The 21,864-nt window shown below is 40.5% G+C and overlaps 1 protein-coding gene across 1 annotated transcript in view; it reads right to left on the reverse strand.

Moving 5' to 3' along the window:
* LOC124284370 (receptor-type guanylate cyclase gcy-28-like) overlaps positions 1-21,444 on the reverse strand; it is a 257,160-nt gene extending 235,716 nt beyond the window's left edge. The window contains exon 1 of the mRNA XM_046720456.1: positions 20,437-21,444. Within this exon, the coding sequence (XP_046576412.1) occupies positions 20,437-21,115 (679 nt within the window). The 5' untranslated portion in view covers positions 21,116-21,444. The remainder of the gene's footprint in view (positions 1-20,436) is intronic.
* Between the last annotated feature and the right edge of the window lie 420 nt (positions 21,445-21,864).

Here is a 21,864-nt window from a genome sequence, read left to right on the forward strand (position 1 = left end):
GTTTTGGTTTAAATACGTAAAGCGAGGCATGGCTTTAGGGGATAACTGTACTATGTTTGACGAATTGGGGACGTATACCGGTGGTTATATAGCCACAAATTTAACGTTATATCGCCTCCGCTTACACGTCGCCAATATAACTAATTCAACAGTACTCTTTTTACGATGGTTTGTTGTTCGTAAAGGAAATTCATTATTCAAACCAGGTCAAAGTTCCTCTAGGTCAAAGATTAATCATATCACTCCTTGAACTTACACCATCACCATCGCCAGAAAAAGTAGTTCCCTTTTCAAACTTCAACACGTTTATTATGTGCACACTGACTAAATCTAAAATGGATGGAATTATGTCATGAAACCGCCCTCTAGTTATCAGAAATGAGCGGGCCGCTGCAAAAGATAATGGCCATCTGATTCTATAACGACGGGGCCATTAACAGTTCTGATGTCAAATGACGTCACAGGGGATGACGTCACGCTCCATTATGACGCCATAAATCATGTTCCATGATCTAACAGTGTTGGGTCAACAGTCCGTTCGAGTTGTTTGAAGTAAACTTGCAATTGAGTTATGATACTGTTTGACTTTTTTAGCATAAATTCCATCTATTCTGCTATAATAGGGGAGTTATTTGAAGACCTAGGGCGTCTGCAAATAATACTGCCCAGAAAAACAGCGTTACCCCTATAGTGTAGGGATACATTCAAAGGTTTTGGTTAATCGGTTTTCGAACTGCGACCGTATGTGCTGTTTATACGGAAATATGTAGCATTGACCAATCAGAACTCGTGTTACATACTTAGTTGAATTATAGTCCTTATATCCGTCAAGTTCTGTATACGTTCGTAGGACACACAAGAAGAACATTTCGTATCTACATTGGCATTACCTGGTGGCCAGCACTCGGTGCCAAGCATCCTGTCGCTCAGCTTAGACAAGTGGTCATAGAATGTTAGGGCATTTTCTAGAAGATAGACGGTGACGATAGACAACAATCAGACAGATAAGATCAAGATAAAAGAACCTGAACTGAACTACTAAACTAGTATGAGGAAAAGTTGTTGTTTTTTTTCTTTGTTTTGCTTTTTCCATTAATATTTTTGGAGAGAGAAGTCACAATTGTACATTGACAGAATGTTAAAGAGCTGTTTTCTATAACTTGTGGCCACTTATGTGCTATTGGACATTGCCTTTCGCCTTCTTTTCGTTCTTCAGACGGTATGCAATAAATTTATTCAAATCTGAAAGAGAAGCTTTCATGACAAAGAATATACATTTAATTGTAGACGCTCCACTTGAAATCTTTAGTAGAACGTGGAAAGACACCCCTGTTTCCAACGTTTACATTTGTAGGATAACAAAAATTGTAAAAAAAGATCAACTTTCCTAAACTATTTAAAATTGATCAGGTTGAAATAGACTGAAAAGGATTAATTGGATAACCCGTTAGGTTTACATAACATCCAAAATATTCAATACGGACAAAGCTTATCGATTAAGAAGTCACCGCTTTCCCTCTCCAAACGCACATCTTTTTCCATTTGGAAAAGTTTTTTTGTTTGCTTTCAGAGTTTCTTCATCTAGATTGTATCTTCCAGCAACATAGACAACGGAACTAATCAGAACCCTCAAACAACTCCCTGTGTCTTGTAAAACAGCCGCGTTGGCTGGTATAGGTTGCTTGTCTGTCATTCAAACTGCCCATCTGACCATGGGTCGCCTATTAAACGAGGTGTTTGTGTGTGTCCTCGACGAACATCAACGGAAAATAGTACATTTATAACAACAGTTGACAGTTAATTATAGGAACGAAGTTCCTGCATTTGTGTTAATGCTGAGAAGCCAGACAAGCAGGTTTTAATAAAGCTTTACCAGTTCTCTGAAAACATACTCGTATTTTTCTTTCTATTACAGTTTATATACAACAGCCAGCTGAAAACAACTATCCCTTTTCGTAATCGGATGCTTCTTTGTGTAATTATTTGGTAACAAGCAATCATGGCTTTGATATGTTTGCCGAAAGAGACAATTTAAATATATTGTAGGGGATCAAGTCTTGCTTTTGTTGGACACACACTGCGTTTGAAGTCGGCGATTTATTTTGGTGCTACCTTGGAATCAGCATACATCACGCGGCGGCCCCAGTAAAAGAATGCAGCGCTGGAATTTGTGGATATTCAAGTATGGTAGAACACGTTTCTTGTCCTCTGGTCATAACTTGATCAAATTTTAGTTCGATTTCGTAAAGGCTGGATTCTAATTAATCGACACTTATATAACTCACCCAGTGGAACGTCTTTGAGACATTATGTTTGCAGAAACGTGCTCCAAAATCTGTCAGTCACAGACCGGGACACGTTGAACACACTGGCTAACTCTTGCCGGGTTCTACATGTTCGATTCATGCCCGTGGTGTTTATCGGGTATCCATAGTATGTGAAGCATCAGAATTTGATCACTAATATTATTACCTACGTGGTCAACGTATTGGTAGTTGCATACTAATCGCGTACGTCACACGAGTGTCGTATCGCGTTGACCTGTGTCGTAACGACTTGACCTGAGATTCTAACGATTTGATTGGATAACCGATGACCTCTCAATTAGGTCACATTCTGACGTAACTATTTTTTCATTCATAACAAACACGTGAATTCATTCATTCTACAACTTAAATGCATTGTGGGAATGTAAACATTGCGAACGTTGCCGTGTCGCTGATTCATTGTGAGTCGAACTGAGACATTATATCCGTCGAAAAACATAAACGCGATGTTTCCACCAGTGATGTTAGCCGAATGAAGCAACTGCAAACCAAGAAACGGGGCGCTACGGAGTAGTTTACTGTAGGAGGCTGTACGAGGCGATGACAACTGACATGCATCCTGACGTCGGTTACCAAGGCAGTGACGTCATTACAGTGTGACGTCATGCAAATATTAGTACTGCAGTACAAAACTCTTCCGCAACCTCTTTATGAAACCGGTTTCGGTTTGAAACCCAAAAATAACAAAAATACGGTATTTGGTCAATTTAATGCATGTAAGACGTGGGTAATTTTAAACCCCTACACATTTAAGACTGTTCTGGATAAAGATGTGTATGATGAGTTAGTGATGAGATAGGACAATTTAGTTGCGTATGATACCTGTCAGAATTATTGGAAAGGTATGTTTCCGGTATCATCATTGTAAGTCCTCCGTCTTTCAGTACACACAGCTTATTAAGGCAGCGAAGGAAGGAAGCCATGGCTGGGTGATTGGCCGTGGATCAATTATCTCCATATGCAGTCTCATTAAGCCAGATATGGAAGAACGGAAGCCACCTTGACATGCTCATTAACAGGTTGCTGTACACGAGGTCTGTGTATCCTTTGACTGGAGAGGTCTTTTGTGTGAGTTCCATTTCACAGCGGCACATGGCTCTAATATGAACATCTGCGTGGCATAAAACGGATGTACATGCACCGTTAATAAAAGGTGTCCCAATCCTCATTTTGAAAGTTTGGTACCTCCCCATCACTCAAATGACATTTGGGAATGTGTGTGTGTGGAGGTGGGGAGATGGGTTTTGTGGTTTGCTGTCAGGAACACAGTTCATCTGACAAGTTGGATAATGCAGCAGGCTTAAGACTGTTCGAAATGCACGTCATGCAACGGATTCAATGACACTGGGCAACATCTTGTCTTTGTAACCCCAGCGTTGGCCCTACCCCGATATCTAAAGCGATAACATGCACGCCTTTTAATCGTCTTCGCCATACACGTGGTTTTGACCTACAAGACGCCCATCTATCATATGTCCAACGGAAAGGGAATTATGTAACATCATCATTTTAAACGTCTTTAGAACAAGGCCTCTATAGCACCAGCCACATGCAAAACGTTATCTTTGACAGATGAAGTAAACTTATGAAGACATATTGTCCTCATGTGGGGAATCGAACAAGCTTTAAGGACTTCACTATCGCACCACCCGTGTAGGAACGTTTGCAATGAGTATTAAATTGTAGTCTTTATTTTGAAAGCATTTTGAAGCTTACGTCATCAACACATTAAATCCATCTACCACAGACAAATAATGGCACGATCATTTGATTATAGTCGCAAAGAGGCAATTGAGCTCATTAGCAAGTGATGGGTGTTACTTATGCTCTGTCTGACCTTTTCCTTAGTATCCGAGTGAATCTGTCCTGAAAAGTTGCCCCACACCTACAGGAGACGCGCCTCACTGTAATTGTGATCATAGTGTCTCAAACAGAGGCAGTCACCACCTAATTGAACATTATGCTTCATTACCACGAGGACTAACGCAGTTAGATCCTATTTGCCACATCAACCCTGACCTTGAAGACCATAAAATGTCACTTCGTGGACGTATGAGTGAATACAGGTTATATGTTCCTCTCATATGTCAACAGTCCCAAGGAGACAACTGCTCTTTGTTCTACCTTTAGATCAACTTTCCAATGATGAGATTTAACGTGTACGTATTTGTGTTTGTTCCCTTGGATCGGTGCAAGATATTCTGTGCATGTCCATACCCCAAAGAGAAGTAAACAGAGATCCCATGTTATACCGAAAGATAAATTGTGGCTGCTAAACGGGAAGTCGATGTGGGGAGTGTTTAATCCAAATGCAGCGTTCTGCCAAGTTTTATTAGCTTTGATAATGGATTCAACATACGGCCGTTATTTCCTCTTGCTCCGTCGATATCGCCATCTAAATCCTGTAAGAAATTCAATTGCCTCTCTTGGTAAGGATCCCCTTTTTGAAGTCTCACACGACCGTTGCACCGTGTACAACGTGTTCAAGGTCAAGAGGCCATCTTGCTTGCTCGACAAAGTTTAAGTAAGCATCGCTAGTTCAGGAACTAATCAGCTGCAGTCAATCGCAGTCGCCTTACATTGACAGTCCCGGTCAGTCACTTTCTAACACGGAAATACCTTTTCCATTTGGCCAAAGGAAACCATTATTAGCGGTGAGTGATAGAAATAGGCCACCCAGGGCGACCACAGCATGGAATTCGTTGTCCAGCTCGGCGCCATGGTTTGCCGCTGCATGATCAATGCCTGGATACCTATTCCGCAAGTCATTGAGGAGAGAATGAATTGGAGAGTTTAATCAAAGCATTCACTGAAACTCTGCTTATCTCCCTTTGGTGCTTTAAATGATTCAGAGCAACGTACAGCTCTGCAGAAAAAAATACAACGTGATTTTATGTTATGTATTTATCATCATATGTATACGTCTACGCCTTTGTGAATAGAAATGTAAACGTAGATTTTATGCATAAATAATATTTTCCGTCATTGCCGTACAATTGTGTTCCAGAATAGTATCGAACTGGAATGAAAACGGAGCATGAGCTCTAATGCTCAGAGTGATAACCACAACAGGTCCTATACCTGCCGTATATAAGGAGTACCCGCGGAAACTCTCTATGTTATGTAACCCAGTTGTACAGGTAGCGTACATTCAGTTAGCATATGTTACCCATTTCCTCCTAATCCTTCGCAATGTCACGTTACCATTGGTCTTCAACCCGTGCGGGGGCGGTGAGGTAGCCTAATGGTTGAAGCGTTGGCTCGTCACGCCGAAGACCCGGGTTCGAATCCCCACATGGGTACAATGTGTGAAGCCCATTTCTGGTGTCCCCCCGCCGTGATGTTGCTGGAATATTGCTAAAAGCGGCGTAAAACCAAACTCAGTCAGTCAGTCAGTTCAACCCGTGCATGTCGCTAGAGTCAACGAGGAGGGTTCTATGTATGTACAACTTCTTTAATATGATATGGACGACGATTCGGTGTAGCTACCAACACCGTTATCAAGCAAGTGATACTATACTAAAGAAGTTGTATAGCCATAGAACTCTCCTCGTTGTTCATCACACCAACTTCTAAATGCCACTCAAAGAAGTTGTCGTAAGAGGCGACTAACTTGTGGACAGGCTCACACACTTGGTGGTTGCATGTCATCGTTTCCCATGGGCATAGGTCGATGTCATGATGCCAATGACTGACCTATTACGGTAATGGTGCAGCTCTAGATTGCGATTATCGAAAAAGCTAAACAGACTGCGCTGACGTCAGTAATGTGTAGCGAACTGAACTGAACTGATTGTCGCTGTTAGGCAACACCTCGGCTACCCTTACAGCTTCCCTGGTCCAGTGGCTAGAGGATACAAGACAGCGGCTAAATGACAAGGCACGTTGTTATCGGTGACAAGGTAGATTATTATATCCGTTTATTCTAATTAAGGACTAAATACATATATTGCAAGTCATCGCTGAACATTTCAATGACTAACCACACAATTATGCTTGCCTCTCTTCAAACAAAGAATAGCTAATAAAACATGGCCATAAACGTACAATGGAGTTTTTGCATTATTGAATATAATTTGCAAATAATCATATTCGAATTAGTATCAACAGTAAATCATTCGTGTGTGTTACTGATGGAACGTAGATTCTGTTTACATCAATATAAGTGGTGAGTGAGGGAAAGAGAACGCGAGAGGGGAGAGAGAGTGAGGGGAGATTTAGCATAGAAATGTATCATTTAGGTTTCAAAGAAGCCCATCGGAATATGTAGTCTATTTTTCCTTGGCTTTGATATTTTAGAAGCAGGATAGTAAATTTAATTCATGTACTACATACACGTTCTCAGACCATGCTGAATCGGACCATGCAACTACTTAGTCGACGAAGCAAGATGCTGGCTTTGAAATGCCGTCTTTGAAGCTGTATGTACTCTGTTATTTGAGAGCGAAAAAGCACCTTATTTAAATGGAAGATATTTGTCCGTTGCCTGGAGTCGACTTCAAATAATAATTTGGATTTGCAACTTTAGGATCTCCTGGAGAATGCTAAAACCGGCAGATATAAAAATGGACAACCAAAGGCCAAACTTGCTCTGATCTTGCTATTAACCATATCATATTGGTTTTGAGGCGAAAAATAACTATTAACTATTCTTTATGTCTTTGAAGTTCTAAAAGTGTATCGGTTTTCATTGAGCTGAATGTGGATTTATCATTTGTTCGAAACTTGTATTGACAATAAAATTGTTTGCTTGTTGTTTTTTCTTATTAGATCAAAATTATGCTCCTGATAAAATTCCAATTGTTTTTCCACCGATAGGCTTTCAAACACAATTTTGTAATGCCATATTGTCTGTTAATTTGTGTTTATCTATGAAATATAATCCACCCATTTGCCAATCCTCGCTGTTTACTAGAAAACATGAAAGTCAGTTGGTGAGACTATATTTTCAGCGTTTTAGAAGCAAGAGGCTATACAATAGCCCACGGTGACGACAACCAGACGCGTAACAGTCACATACATACGGACGGACAGAGAGACAGATAAACAGGCAAGCACACACACACGCACACACACACACACACACACACACACACACACACACACACATACATACATACATACATACATACATACATACATACATACATACATACATACATACATACATACAGCTCAAGCTATGTTGGTAAGGTAGAATGGTAATAAACCTACTTTCTGAAACTTGGATGCTGCCATAAATAAAATCCGCAAGCTGCCCTCTGTGTTTTCTATGTTATTATACTCTTCAGGTAGTAGAGTTGATCCCCATAAAGCGAGTGCCGACTGACATGAAGATCACACAGTCGCCATATATTGGGTCAAGTGTGGTGTTTATCATTGTTCAATGTATCAACCTATAGCCCAGTTTGTGATGTTGTTGTACAGTCATGTGGTTCAAGCGTCCACTCGTCAATCCGAGAACATGGGCCTAGATTTTCGAAGCTCTCTTAGCGCTAAGATTGTCGTAAGTTAATGTTAATGTATGGCACTTACGACTATCTTAGCGCCAAGAGAGCTTCGAAAATCTAGGCCCTGGGTTCCACGTCAACGTTCGAAGTCCACTGTTAGTTTACCCTGCTGCAGAACAGCTTAATTATATGCAAAGCTACTTGAAAAGTTACACGGATTGTAATAGTCTCCGATAACCGCTATAACAAAGGGGATATCGTTTATAATGCTACCAAGGAGAATTCACTCAACCATCCTTTGTTATTGTTTAACAGGTTCACCTAAGGTCAAATCATATTTCCACACGGCACGAAGGAAGCCAATTGCTGAGACGCTTGATCATTAAACTAATCTGCGATGAATCCCAAGAAATGTGTGAGTAATATTTCTTCACAACATGTCAATTATAACGAAGAACACTTCTTCAAGTCTTGTAGTTTTTCTTTCAGCACTAGCCTACCAGAATGACAGCAGGAATATTGACGAAGTATCAACCTTTCTCTCTGAGGCCTCGTGTGATGTGATCCTTGGACAAAAACCCAAACAATTCAAGTATTTTAATCTCAAATACAACACGTGTGATCCTCCCCAATCAAAAACGACATGAGCTATTGTGGATAAGGTCAGTAGGGCTACCTTTCTCGGGCACATGTGCACGTCATCACTTACAACCTTCTTCTTTAAAAAATGATTTTCCTGGAGCTGATTTTCAGGGGGCTTGACACCAAAGTCAATATATAGAGTCCCAATAGCTGTAACTAACGGCAAGGGAACCGTCGCTGTATTGTTGTGGCCTCAACATGAGGTCGGGCGTCGTACCTTGCCGGTACACCGGCTGCCTCCCGAGATAAGGAAATATCCTGATCAGCTACGAGTTTGATTTGGGTAAGGATTGTGTATCACTCTTAACGCACTCTACAACTGGCTCTAGCGCGGTCTGGTACAAGCAGAACCACGTACGCACGCAACACGCACGCAACACGCACGCAACACGCACGCCCGTACGTACAAACAAACACGCACACGTTATTAGAGCGCAATAAATCTTCACCGCAACATCGAACCCTATTTCATTTTACAGTATCATTTATTACGGTTGTCAACTACACACGGATGTCTGCAGACAAATGTCTCCCCAATGTCTCCTTCACACGCTGCACAGTATCGTCGTGCCATTTGTAGCAGCGGTTCTCTGCCACATCCATCGTTAGAGCAAGGTATCCTTTTTTAATATTTGAAATTTCGGCTCCACGCATCTACCCCTTTAACTTATCCCCGCAGCGAACTGTAAAAGGAGATTCAACTATCTGAGAACTTGAAAATCGTACATTGTGCTTGTAATAGAAATCCAAAGCAGTTCTCATGTATTTTATAATGGATAAAATTAATCTTGACATCATTACCAGTTTCCATGTGCAGTATGATATTCTCACCCAAGGCAGAGCAGTGTTACATTACAAATTATTACACAATCATTATTACAAATCGTAGAGTAAAATCTAACCACAATCAATAAAAGTACAATGTAAGTATATTTTACACAGCCAACCAGGATGTCGCAATCCACAAGGACGCCATCAATCACAAATTACAACCTCCTGTCACATATTACGTGAAGAAAGGAATGTAAGGTGCATAATGACGTAGTCATGTTCTGGATGACATTAGCAGCCAACAATGCCCGCGTTGAAAATAGAAAGCAAGCATGAATGAGGCAGTGAAGGACAAGGACGATGCAACATTACACAATGTGTTCATGGGACGCCGAACCGTCAATCAGCGGGGTATTCTGTACGGTGTTAATCTAGATACTCCAAAGGTTATACATACAGATATATCTCTGTGGTAAACTGGTCTTTATGCTTTACCCGGTTCATCAAACAAACGTTTGAACATCAGATTTGAGTTTGTGGGCTTTAGACCAAAGGTCATCTCTTAGATGCAGCCCACAGTCGTGGATCAGACAGACTCAAAGGCATTATTCACGTTTTTCTCGGATGCTATTACGCCCCCTTCCTCTTCAGAATTAGCCAAAATGTTATTTTCATCCCCTTTCGCGTTGTGCTTTCAGGAACACGTTCGTCATATTCCATCTGTGAATATGTGGACGAATCTGCTTGTCGGTAAATCGATAGTGGTATGACGTGTTTAGTTATTATCCGATTTTAGTAGCTATGGATGTCTTGAATGCCGTACTCACTCACTCACTCACTCACTCACATATAATAATAAGCAAACATCGCTACATCGACCAGGGAACACTATACATTACATCAGAAACTTGTTTACAATGCTAACTACACGCGTCAGGCTTCGATAAAACGTTATTCCCGAAACGATTTTATTGACAATTTACTCAAACGATCAAATCAGTTTCTCTGAAATTATTTTGCTATTGAGATAAAGAACACGGAACACACCATGTCAAGTACGGTGGTTAATAAAGGCAGAACAATCGGCAGTGTAAAGCTGATTATAAACATCGATTTGCCCTCAGCTGTGGCTGGAACGCAAGGTACATTTGGGTCCTGGCTATAAATGAAAGTACCTTTGTTCTGACATATTTATGTAGACTGTGTTTGGTGTTTATATTTTTCCCACTGGTTAATGCTCATTGCCAGATTGTTTGTCAAGGTATTTAGGGTAAGTACTGGTATTGCCGTAGAGACTGCCCAAATAGATATGTAATAGGAACATTTGTCCAATACATATGAGCGAAAAGAGAATCGTATAATCATCAAGAAGATGTTTGGTAAAAAATCAGTGGGTGGACAAACTGTTTCTTCAGGCCTTTCAATAGGAAGAAAAACTTAATTAGCATATGAGCTAATCCTAAGCTTAATGCCAAACAAGTTCTTTAGGTTAAGTTGGAATTTAAAGTAGATTGTGTTGGAACGTGGTTTTGGTGGAAAGAATCATTAAGCTTATTATTTCTTTGCAAAGCACTGGAAACGCTCTTGCAGTTCCAAAAGCTTCCATAGTGAGTACTAAGTTTATCTTTGAACCGTATAATACATTTTTTAATATCGTGGTTTCTAACAGGACAGAAGGCGATTCAAAGCAAGATAATCCACTGCAACCTAAGAATTCCGATCGAGTATACATTATGAACTAGTTTTTAAAAACATCCTATACTTATAAGATATAAGGTATATAATATACTTTCAGTACATGTTATTGCGATGTTCAGACATGTAGACATCGACAGCGAACACAACTGGAGATGTCTTGAGATGTCTCGATTTGGAAACTGTTGCTAAAAAACAACATATGTTAGATGCGATATATATTCGCCACATCTCATGAGACAATTACCGGTAGCGTAGCCTAGTGGTGGTAACGACTGCCGTCAGTAACAAAACCATGTTCTGTTCCCCAGTCCAGTATAGTATGTTTAGCCCGGTGTCAGGTTTACTTGAATATCGCTGCAATGGGGAGTCTCAGTCTGAATAGGATTCCTGTACTTAATCTTTGCCCTTCTGGTGTATTCTGAGCCAGAATATATTAAGAATACATTATGCATGTATGACATGTGCCCAAAGGGATTCTAGGTCAGTGTATGCTTCCAGTGCTTAATGCCTTCCCCTTGAGGGATTTCAAGATCAGGATAGGTTACCAGTGCCGTGTACAGTCTATGATTGACATCGGTTGGTGTCAGATTGGCTGATTATGTAACATCAAACACACATGACGTTGATCAATGTTGGTATTGTAGGTACCAGTGCCGTGTACAGTCTATAATTGACATCGGTTGGTGTCAGATTGGCTGAGTATGTAACATCAAACACACATGACGTTGATCAATGTTGGTATTGTAGGTACCAGTGCCGTGTACAGTCTATAATTGACATCGGTTGGTGTCAGATTGGCTGAGTATGTAACATAAAACACACATGACGTTGATCAATGTTGGTATTGTAGGTACCAGTGCCGTGTACAGTCTATAATTGACATCGGTTGGTGTCAGATTGGCTGAGTATGTAACATCAAACACACATGACGTTGATCAATGTTGGTATTGTAGGTACCAGTGCCGTGTACAGTCTATAATTGACATCGGTTGGTGTCAGATTGGCTGAGTATGTAACATCAAACACACATGACGTTGATCAATGTTGGTATTGTAGGTACCAGGTGATATTGGTTGAGACTAAGAACATTTCCAGTCTCACTGGCACAGTTGGGGTACTGCTGTCTTACTTGTCTTACTGGACTACATTACTGGTCCAAAGTCTCCCTGATTTTGACTGAAATCGCAATAGTCAATATTCACTACATTCAGATAGCATCCAGCAGACAGCTCTGTGGCGACAAACATCCATGACTCGACCTTGGGGCATATCTAAAGACGGTATCGAGATTAAACAAAAACCAAAATCTCCTATTGTCTTCATGTTGCATCCTGCCTTGGAATTCAGACAAAACACGTCTGTTACTCACATGACTGTCTGACGAGGGTACACTCAATGTTAAGGCAACACTTGTTATCACATGCCAGCCCAGGAAATATCAAATTAATGTCAGCCAAGGAAACGTAGTGTTAAACTACCATATCAATCTATTTACAGATACCACAAGAACTTACATCAGCCGAGCATAAGAGGTGTCAAACAGAACATTCAACCTAGCATAAGGACGGCAATACCACTGGCAATATCACCGTATAACCAGTTGTATCAACCACTCATTTCAGAAACGCAAAAGGAGAACAGTTGGAACTGTCTGCAACAAACAATAACGTCAACCTACCAGGTGAAGTTTCAACAGTATTATCAATCCAGCATAAGGAGTATTAATCAGAAATATCAACCTAATATAAGAAGCATAAAATAATTATGCTATCCTACTGTATGATTTATCAAATATACTCGGCAAAAAAAGAAACGAAAAGTAGAAAAAATGGAAACATCTGACGGAGAGATGTTGGCATTCGTACACAATTAATACCACATATACATTTCTCATGTCTGCATGCAGCAGAAAAAGGGTTCGGCCAAAAGATACCGAATAAGAGATGGGAACACAAAACCGCAACCCCGTTTCAGCAACATTGGACAATGGTTTTCATTTGTCTGTCTCAATGCAATTGTACAGCAAGTGAAAACTCAAAACATGCCACGACAGACGGAATCTGAACTCGACGACGCAAGGACTGGAAAACCCCATGGAACATTTAAGGGATGATATTGATCAACGTCAGCGATCACGTCATGAACATCCACAGAACCTCCAACAGTTTGCACAAGCACTGCAGGAAGAGTTTGTAAACATTTCCCGAGCCACAAGTCGTACTCTGATTGGTTCCATATTCAGCAGTTTTGGACTTTGATAGGGGCCATACAGAATATTGAAAACAGAAGACCTTCTGCTTGACATCCGAATGTTTCATGTGCACCATACAGAACCTAAGACTGTGACAATGACTTGTGCCAAATGTGAACACTTTATGATCATCTGTTGTTTATTTATTTGATGCATAAAGTACACATCTGACAACCACTTAGCGGTTCGTTTATGGGGACAGAGTATTCTATTGACATTTGTGCAAATGACAGAGACATTACTGAAGAGCTGAGCCGAGTCGAATATAGCATTGAATCACATTAAGGATTATTATTTTTAAAACATCCTAATTCTATTCACTAGTTTGTCGGGTCCAGATTTGAACTGTAAACTGGTTCAGCAATGGAATATATCCGATCTAAAGACAATTATCAGTCAGCATTCTTGAGATCTAGTTCTTTTTCCCAAAGAATATAAAGCATAGTTTACTGAACAATCTTTATATAAGCTTATCATGACAATTTGGTGACCTTACACATAGGTTTTAATATCAGGACATTAAGGCGTGTTGTTTCTTAAAAAGAAGAGTTGAAACAGCTTTCGGACATAAATCTTATAGAAAAACAAATATGGCTATTGTATTCTTCCAAGACGTCTAATAAGTTGTCCACAACAAATGTGCTTTGTATGATACTGACATTAACAAAGACGTACACAAGCCAGATGTGCAAACCATCTTCCTCTAGATACTGTAAGTATATCATACCTGAGGTCAACTATCTGACATAACACATCATCAGGGACAGGTGTTGTTTTCACTTTGCTTTTACATAATTGTTGCATCGTTGAAAAAGTGTCTTCTGGAAACTGAAAGCGGAGTACGCACGTCACACGGAGGTACCACTGGCTAATATCGCTTTGTTATAGCAACGTCGTATTTTCAATCAATAGACTATAGAAATACGAAGTAAGCCAGTTCTTTGTTGTACCAAAACAGGCTACATTGCAATTCAACTATGTATGCCAGGATTGGTAAGGGAAGTCTTAAATGCTGGAATAAATAATTTGTCCACATGTTTACTGCCAAAATGTATCATTCACTGATATGTTGGACGTTCTCTAAAACACCTGTGCGTCTTGCAGACCTAGCTAATTCAAATGCTATGAAATACACAATGCCTTTTTTAGAAAGTGGTCAATTGTAACATATGTTATATTCGGGATTAAACTGAGATACTAGCCATCTCAGTAAAGTACAGATGGCTGAGCGGTCTAGGCGTCTGACTTTATGTGCTGGCGATTAGGTGCCTGACTCTGAGGGTGTGGGTTCGAATCTCGGATGGGACTCAATCCCCCAAAAGTACTAGAATCTGTACTTTACTGAGAAAGTGCAATCCCAAATATAACATATGTTATAATTCAAATGCCTTTCAAATAGAACTCAAATACTGTGACTTGTTATAGCTTCTTTATGAGATATGACACATCTCATTGAAACAAGTTGACGCGAGAGTGAAACACTGAGCATTTATTACATATTCTTATGTACATGTACATCTTGTTGAAAGGTACCCCTGATGTTGCTTATACCGGTCTGAGTGTAATGAGTGTGTGAGTTTAGGTTTACATCGAATTAAGACAATATTCCAGTGATGTCACGGCGGGGCACCTGAAATGGACTTCACACATTGTACCCATGCAGGGAATCGAACCCGGGCCTTCGGTGTGACGAGCGAACGCTTTAACCACAAGGCCGTCCCACCGCCGCCCCTGAATGTGATGGAAGTTCAGTTGAGTTCAGAAGTAATGTCAGCCTCACATCCGCAGAACAGGTCACGTCACACAATCAACAATTAGCCATAAACACATTTCATTTTTCGATAATATCACAAATGATTACCTCCCAGTTACGTCAAACAATGTATGCGACAAGCGCACGTAAAGAAGCTGTAAGCGTCGTCCATTTGTTTAAGCTCAAAGATTTAAGCTTCATAAAAACCAATCTCTTCCGCAGCATCAAAGAGGCTGTAAGATTCTTCAGGGCAATGCTAATCAACTTCCGTGATTACTGGACAATGAACAAGATTATGACATGGTCTTTACGCTTTTATGTTTTGTTTACCTAAATACCTTGCACGACTTAACATGTGTCAGGCTACTTCGGGTTTATCATTGACACAGATGAAGTAAACCTCAAAGACGGGTGCAAGAAGACCCAGTTGTACGTTCCAACAGATTCACTTAGATGCAATCCTTGATGGTAAGAGTACTTTTATAATTTCATTTCCGTCTTGTGATGTATGTGTCTTTTATTTCTGTGAAAATGTCCAAGTCTCGGGTTTTTTTCCAGATCGATATTATTGGAGTGGGCTCTTTATGATGTAGAGTTTGAACTAAGACGTCTTAGTAGTGCACAGATGGAAAAGTGCGCGTCAAAGTTATATTATGGCAGATATTTTGTAACAAAATGTAGTGTCGAGTGAACACTATGCAGAAATATCAGATACTACCCCCATCATTTTGAATAATGTCACACTCATACGTCCACATAAAGGATAAACGTCGTGCAAAATGCACATATAGGAAAATCTGGAACTCTGACATGAACGCTTGTACGCCAAAGCCACCATTACTTATACCGTGAAAGCCTTGTCGTATCTTTTGGTCACGAACAGCTTTGGCACACAATAGACCCTACCTCTCCCGTTCTCCACTCGATCGCCTATATTAACCAAATATAATGAGAGGGCGTTTTGATTAACGTGGAGGCCTTCTACGACAGATTCTTATTGTGCATTTTGGGCACATGCATTTGTCTAATGACTGACTTGTGAATCATGTGATCATGTCACAATTTTTTAAACGAACCAAGGATGCTGGAAACAATCTAAATGACAAAAGTCATTTTGTTGAAGGTTTTGCACTGCCATACCAAGGCTCAATCTTTCAACGGAAGACATTGTAAACGACCGCTTCACCGCGTATTGCGCAGTTTGAAGAGAACAAGATCAATGCTGAAGAGTTTTTCATATGAGGGCGGCTGACCTGAAAAGTGAAACAGAAGGCTTTTTTGCCGAGGATCACCCTCCCCACTCGACATCGTAAATGTGTGAATGTGCATCATTATTTAACAATGTAACGAAGGTTTTGCAATGAATTTCAGGAGACTGCTCCAACTGTGTCAGTGGATGCTCAGGTTTGGCACAAACACGGAACATTAACCGCATGCGACATTGCAGCGTGGCTTGATCTATTTATTACCGTCGTCGCCATGCGGGTGGTTTCGACACAGAAGTCCATCAATTGTACGTCCAACAACACGTAGCAGGCGTCATGGAAAATAAATAAATAATTTTTTTGCCAGGGCCCACACATGACCACTTCTTGTTTTGTTATACCTACTGAAGTCTATTGTTCAATTATCTGTCCCATTATTTCTGTCTCTGACAAATGTCATGTAGAACGTGACAAATATGTGGACCTCACTTACGAAATATAAGCCCTATATCCACAGTACTATTTAGCCATTGTTATAGCTATCTCCAAGTCGGTTGATTGACATTGGGAGAGTATTCGGGCTTGCCTCGGTGATCACAGCCCTACTCACACTCCGAGTAATGCCAAAGGCTGTCTTATTTGGTATTCTTCACATTCTCCGAAACGATATTTCCTGGTGATGACCTTGACATTCTGATTTCACGGGATCACGCAAAACCCATTTGCTGCATTATATTTTATTTTTATCCATATGGTGAAACATAACCAGTGTCATATATATCACATGTGCACATACCACTTTTGCCTAGCAACCATTGTTTCTGTATTTCATCGTCTGTGACGTCATTAAACAGTTGTACGTGACGTCAATGAACAGGACAGTCACACTTGCTTACCGTCTTTTACTGCACAAATGTACATGAATAAAATGGATAATAAAGAAATATTACACTCGCAAGAGTGCCACACTACTTTTACGAAATTCGTGCAAAATTGTGTATTATTATAGGTCATTTGTTCGCTGCTTTTAAGATAACGATAACATCGCTTAGGACTTTTTGTGAGTAAATGCGTACTCTGTTTGGGCGTTCCAGATACTAGTATATGGAAACGTTTATATGCATATGTCCCCCTTTCAAAACGTACACCACTTGAACATGGAGGTCAGTGAATACTAAGATAGAATATTCCCGAGAAGTGGGTCTTACAACAAAGCTCCCTTCAGGGCATTGCGAGAGCTCGGGCAATACAAAATTTCACACTCGTTTCGTATAAGTCGTATGACACCCTTGCTCGTGCAATAATCTCTATTCATGTTACTATTGCAATTAATGAAATCAATATCAATAACTCCAGCTCGATAGTTTGTGTTACATGTTAGTGAATGACTTGAACCGCCAGCATGGGGCTTCCTATGATGTTTGCTTCATATGAGCTAATAATTCCTAAGTAGCCTGACACTCGGTAATCGTGGAGGGCTTTTGTTAAATGAAACATAGAAACTGAAATATAACTGAATAGTAATCATGACAGTAATCATAAATGCCCTGAAGGGAGCTTTGTTGTAAGAACCACTTCTCGGGAATATTTTATCTTAGTATTCACTGACCTCCATGTTCAAGTGGTGCACGTCTTGAAAGGGGTACATATGCATATAAACGTTTCCATATATCTGGAACGCCCAAACAGAGTACGCATTTACTCACAAAAAGTCCTAAGCGATGTTATCGTTATCTAGAAAGCAGCCAACAAATGACCTAATGCTACAACCAGCGTGCATGCAATCGAATTCCCAGCTTTGTCCGAGCTGTTATACTTCTGTTAAGTTACACAGCCCATTTTTGGTCAGCCATCGTTTTGACTTAGCTTACAGTGCATTTATCTACATAACCATGATCAAATGTCATATTTATACTGCTTTGTCTCCTGTACCTGGACTTCCTGACACTGTGAGTAACAAAGCTTGTTGTATATTCGATCTGGCTCTCAAGGGTCATCTTCTGGCTACCACCTCATCAATATTGTAAAGGTCTAATCTATACTGACATGCATGAAGAGAAGCTTCTAGTTCCACCGATTGGGAATGTTGCTGAGTGTCGTATATGCTTATTAGCTACATTGCTCCCAACGCAGCCTGGAGGCCTCCAGTTACAAAACTACTGTGAATATATGTGTGATATATACTGGATGACTGTATAATGGATGGCAGATATGGTCAATCTCTTCACTGTACGGCTGCACAATTCCAACGTAAAATACCACTCATTCACACCTGTCAAATACTGTTGTGTCGAAGGTGAAGGTACTCTCGTAAATGAGTCCAGCTTGCTATGGTTCGACACGATACACAGGCACCAAGCTTTTGTTTCGTTACAATGAGAACAATAGTTCAAAATAAAAGGAAAATGAAATCCTGTTTGCATTCTAAAGTGAATGATAGTGGTAACATTGACATATAATAAATTGACTATTCTGGGATATGGTATCAATGCGTCCATGGCTCACGTAAGAAGACTACACAAGTAAATCTGATCTGGAAATTATTAACTTGGGAGCAACATAATATATACTCATGCCAATAATGGTTGTCACCCCCCTCCCCACCCCAACCCCACACACACCTCACACCCCAACACCACAACCCCCCTCCAACTAAAACAATTGAAGGGGGTGACAACCATTATTGGCATGAGTATATATATTACATACGGCAATCTGTGTAGACCAAGGAGTGCTCGTTTAATCAGCAATTATAGTTATTTACAAACCATATCCATAGATATGGACTGATTAACTAGTGTTCATGAAACGAGAGAGAGGAATGTAAAGGGATCATAATTGTGTGGATGATGCTCATGAAGTGTTCCACGTGAACGTTTTGTCCCACGAATATACGATAATATGTTCGCACAGCTGGCATAGCACGCTAACATAATACGCTAAATCGCTAAATGTACAACCATGAACAATTGAAATGGAGAATGTTTCAATACGTTTTGGTCCAGCTGGCATGTTGTACTTGCAGACAACGGTTTTACTGCTTTGAGCAAATGCATAACTTGTACCGAGACGTCACCCAAAGGTATTGCACTCGCCAATTTACAGAACAGATCATGACGTATGTATACATTCAGACGAAGGTGATAATGTGCCGTAACGATTGGAATGTTTAAAAGCAAAATGTCCATTTCCTCACATTCAGATGTATGTACCACGCAGATTTCTTTACAGAAACACCATACAGAATAGACTGTCCACGTCATATAAAATACAAGGCAAGTCGTTTAATGCCTACGAGGTGGGTTTCAGTGATGGATCCACTACTCAATGCTTATGCTTTCATCAGCGCCATGTTCAGACTTAATATTCAGATTTATTATTCTGAAGCAGTTATAAAGTTTCTGGCTCGTTTGACACATTGCGACCGGGGCTGTTATCCGCTTCATCAAGCCGGCTTCATGGGTAATTTACGAGCGGTCTCCTATGATTCTCGGCTCCAGATAAGGCGCCATATCACAGCTCCGTGAATGCATAAGTCGTACGGCAAGTAGTATATGTGCAGTATGATAATATTTCCGAAGCTGTTATCGAGAAGGCATGTTTCCCATGCATTAAGTCAACATGCTGAAAGAAATGTGTCATTTTGAATTAAACGGATGTATCCACCATGTCAGACTTGATTTCTTGCCGGAAATATCAGGACCTTCTGTCTACACTCGCAGGTCCTTACTGCTCTCCGCTGAGTGTATATCGGCATTTCGTGGATCTCATACTCAAACAAAATCTAAAAACAGGGTGAATTAGGTTTCACTAGCACGCTACAAGGATGGTATCACAAACTTGACACTGCTGATTTGTTTAAAAAATGCTGACGAAGCATTTTCCAACACACAGTGCAGACGTAACGACAAATATAAATACATTTCAAGTCAATGTATGCTCGTAAAATTTCCGTCGAAATCAGAACCGCTTAATGCATTATACAACATCTCGTTATTCTGTCGTGGCTTCAAGTGATAAAGGTAATACATTGTGTCTTTAAGAAAAGGCATGGCCTTGGGCCTTCAGTCCTTGATTACATTAAGATGACTAGCTCTGACGGAGAAAACATGTGTGTGTGTGTGTGTGTGTGTGTGTGCGTCTCTGCGTGTGTGTGATATATTGAACATTGTGCTACCGTGTCACATCAGAGCTAGGAAAGATTAAAGTGATGCGTCATTGGCACTTACCATTGCTGTAGTGATTCAAACTTGGCGATGGTATTGGACAGCGGATCCGGGTGCAACCAGCGCCAATAAGGACACAGGAATACAACACAACACCTGACGACGACACTTACCTGAGTAGGAGAGGCCGACCTCGTGTTTGATGATATCATCCAAATCTTTGGCACCATCTAACCGGAAGTAGTCTTGGTCCATATTTGGGTTTAAGTCTTCCAAGCCATAATGAAGAGCCTCGGTTGCTAGGTGACAGAATCCAGTCACATATTTATCTTGCCCATTGCTCTGATAAAGAAGCTTCAGACGGTTCCAACCGAAATGGTTAAGAACGCGGTCAAAGAAATCTGACAATGATTCAAAATTAACAGGGCCTACTCTTGTCAGATGCGAGTAGGTACCATCCTTATACAAAGAGAAATCTCGAGCCATGGCACCCCCAGAAATAACTGGAAGATTCCAGAAGCGAGCCTGACGTGCAACAGGGGCAGCGGCAAAGTCACACACGGGCCCGAAAAACACGTGCACTTCGTGCCGCATGTAAAGCTCAATGGCTTTGTTTATGCCGTGGGATATATCACACTTAGAATCCTCGTAGTGGACGCTGATGTGATGTCTGTGTAGCATCGTCTTCTTCTTCCTCAAGTTGTGTACTGCCAGTGCAACGGCAGGCTCGATCCTGGACATGGAAAACAGACGGGAATCATCGAAAGGAAGGAGCACCGCAGCCTTGAGCAAGTACGTGTTGGCTGGTACCATAAAACCACAGCACAGTGCAAGGAACTGCAGCACAAACATGGTTGTAAACCGAAATTATGAACACACACAAAGCTTCCAAGAGAATAACTAAAATGACACCAGGGAATGTGCGAATTTCAGGGAATGTATACTCTTACACAAACGCATCACCGACACGATTGGATTCCATATTCATATCAACATTCCGATGATGTTCACAAAAATAGTTTAATCACTGATGTGAAAATACACGTCTTTTTTGATATTCCTAATCAAGTGACATATATCCCCAGTATATATCCATCCTTCACGAGTCTTGACGTGTGATGATGGCCTTCCGTAAGGCAATCATGACATTCCTTGCTTTCAGCTTGGCGCAGAACACTATAATTACTCCTGTCTGAAAAATCAAAGATACAAATTACACAGAAAACGTATAAAGAACGTATTGTGTAAACCCATTTTAGTCAGTTTTAATCGTTCAAAGCTACAAAACAACATATGCAGTCAGACGTGCAGGCACCAAGATGGCTTGATTCAATTAGTTTTTCGTTTTTCTCTAAAGTGTTTCAATACTCTATACTACAGCTCCTAAATCCCGATGCACCGAAATACAAAAATGGAAAGAAATTGCATTCAAGCTGACAATTGTTAAATTTAGTCTTCTTATTTTCCTGCCATATGCACCTGGTCGTTCATTGTCATACCTGGGATGGCCCCAGTGGCACTAGATTGACAGACATATATACTGAAAGGCAAAAGAAATGTCGTAATATTGGAAATGACATTTAAGTATCAATGGAACATTT

The sequence above is a fragment of the Haliotis rubra genome, unplaced genomic scaffold (genome assembly GCF_003918875.1).
Source record: "Haliotis rubra isolate DU_JTF1 unplaced genomic scaffold, ASM391887v1 Scf335, whole genome shotgun sequence".
NCBI lineage: Eukaryota > Metazoa > Mollusca > Gastropoda > Lepetellida > Haliotidae > Haliotis > Haliotis rubra.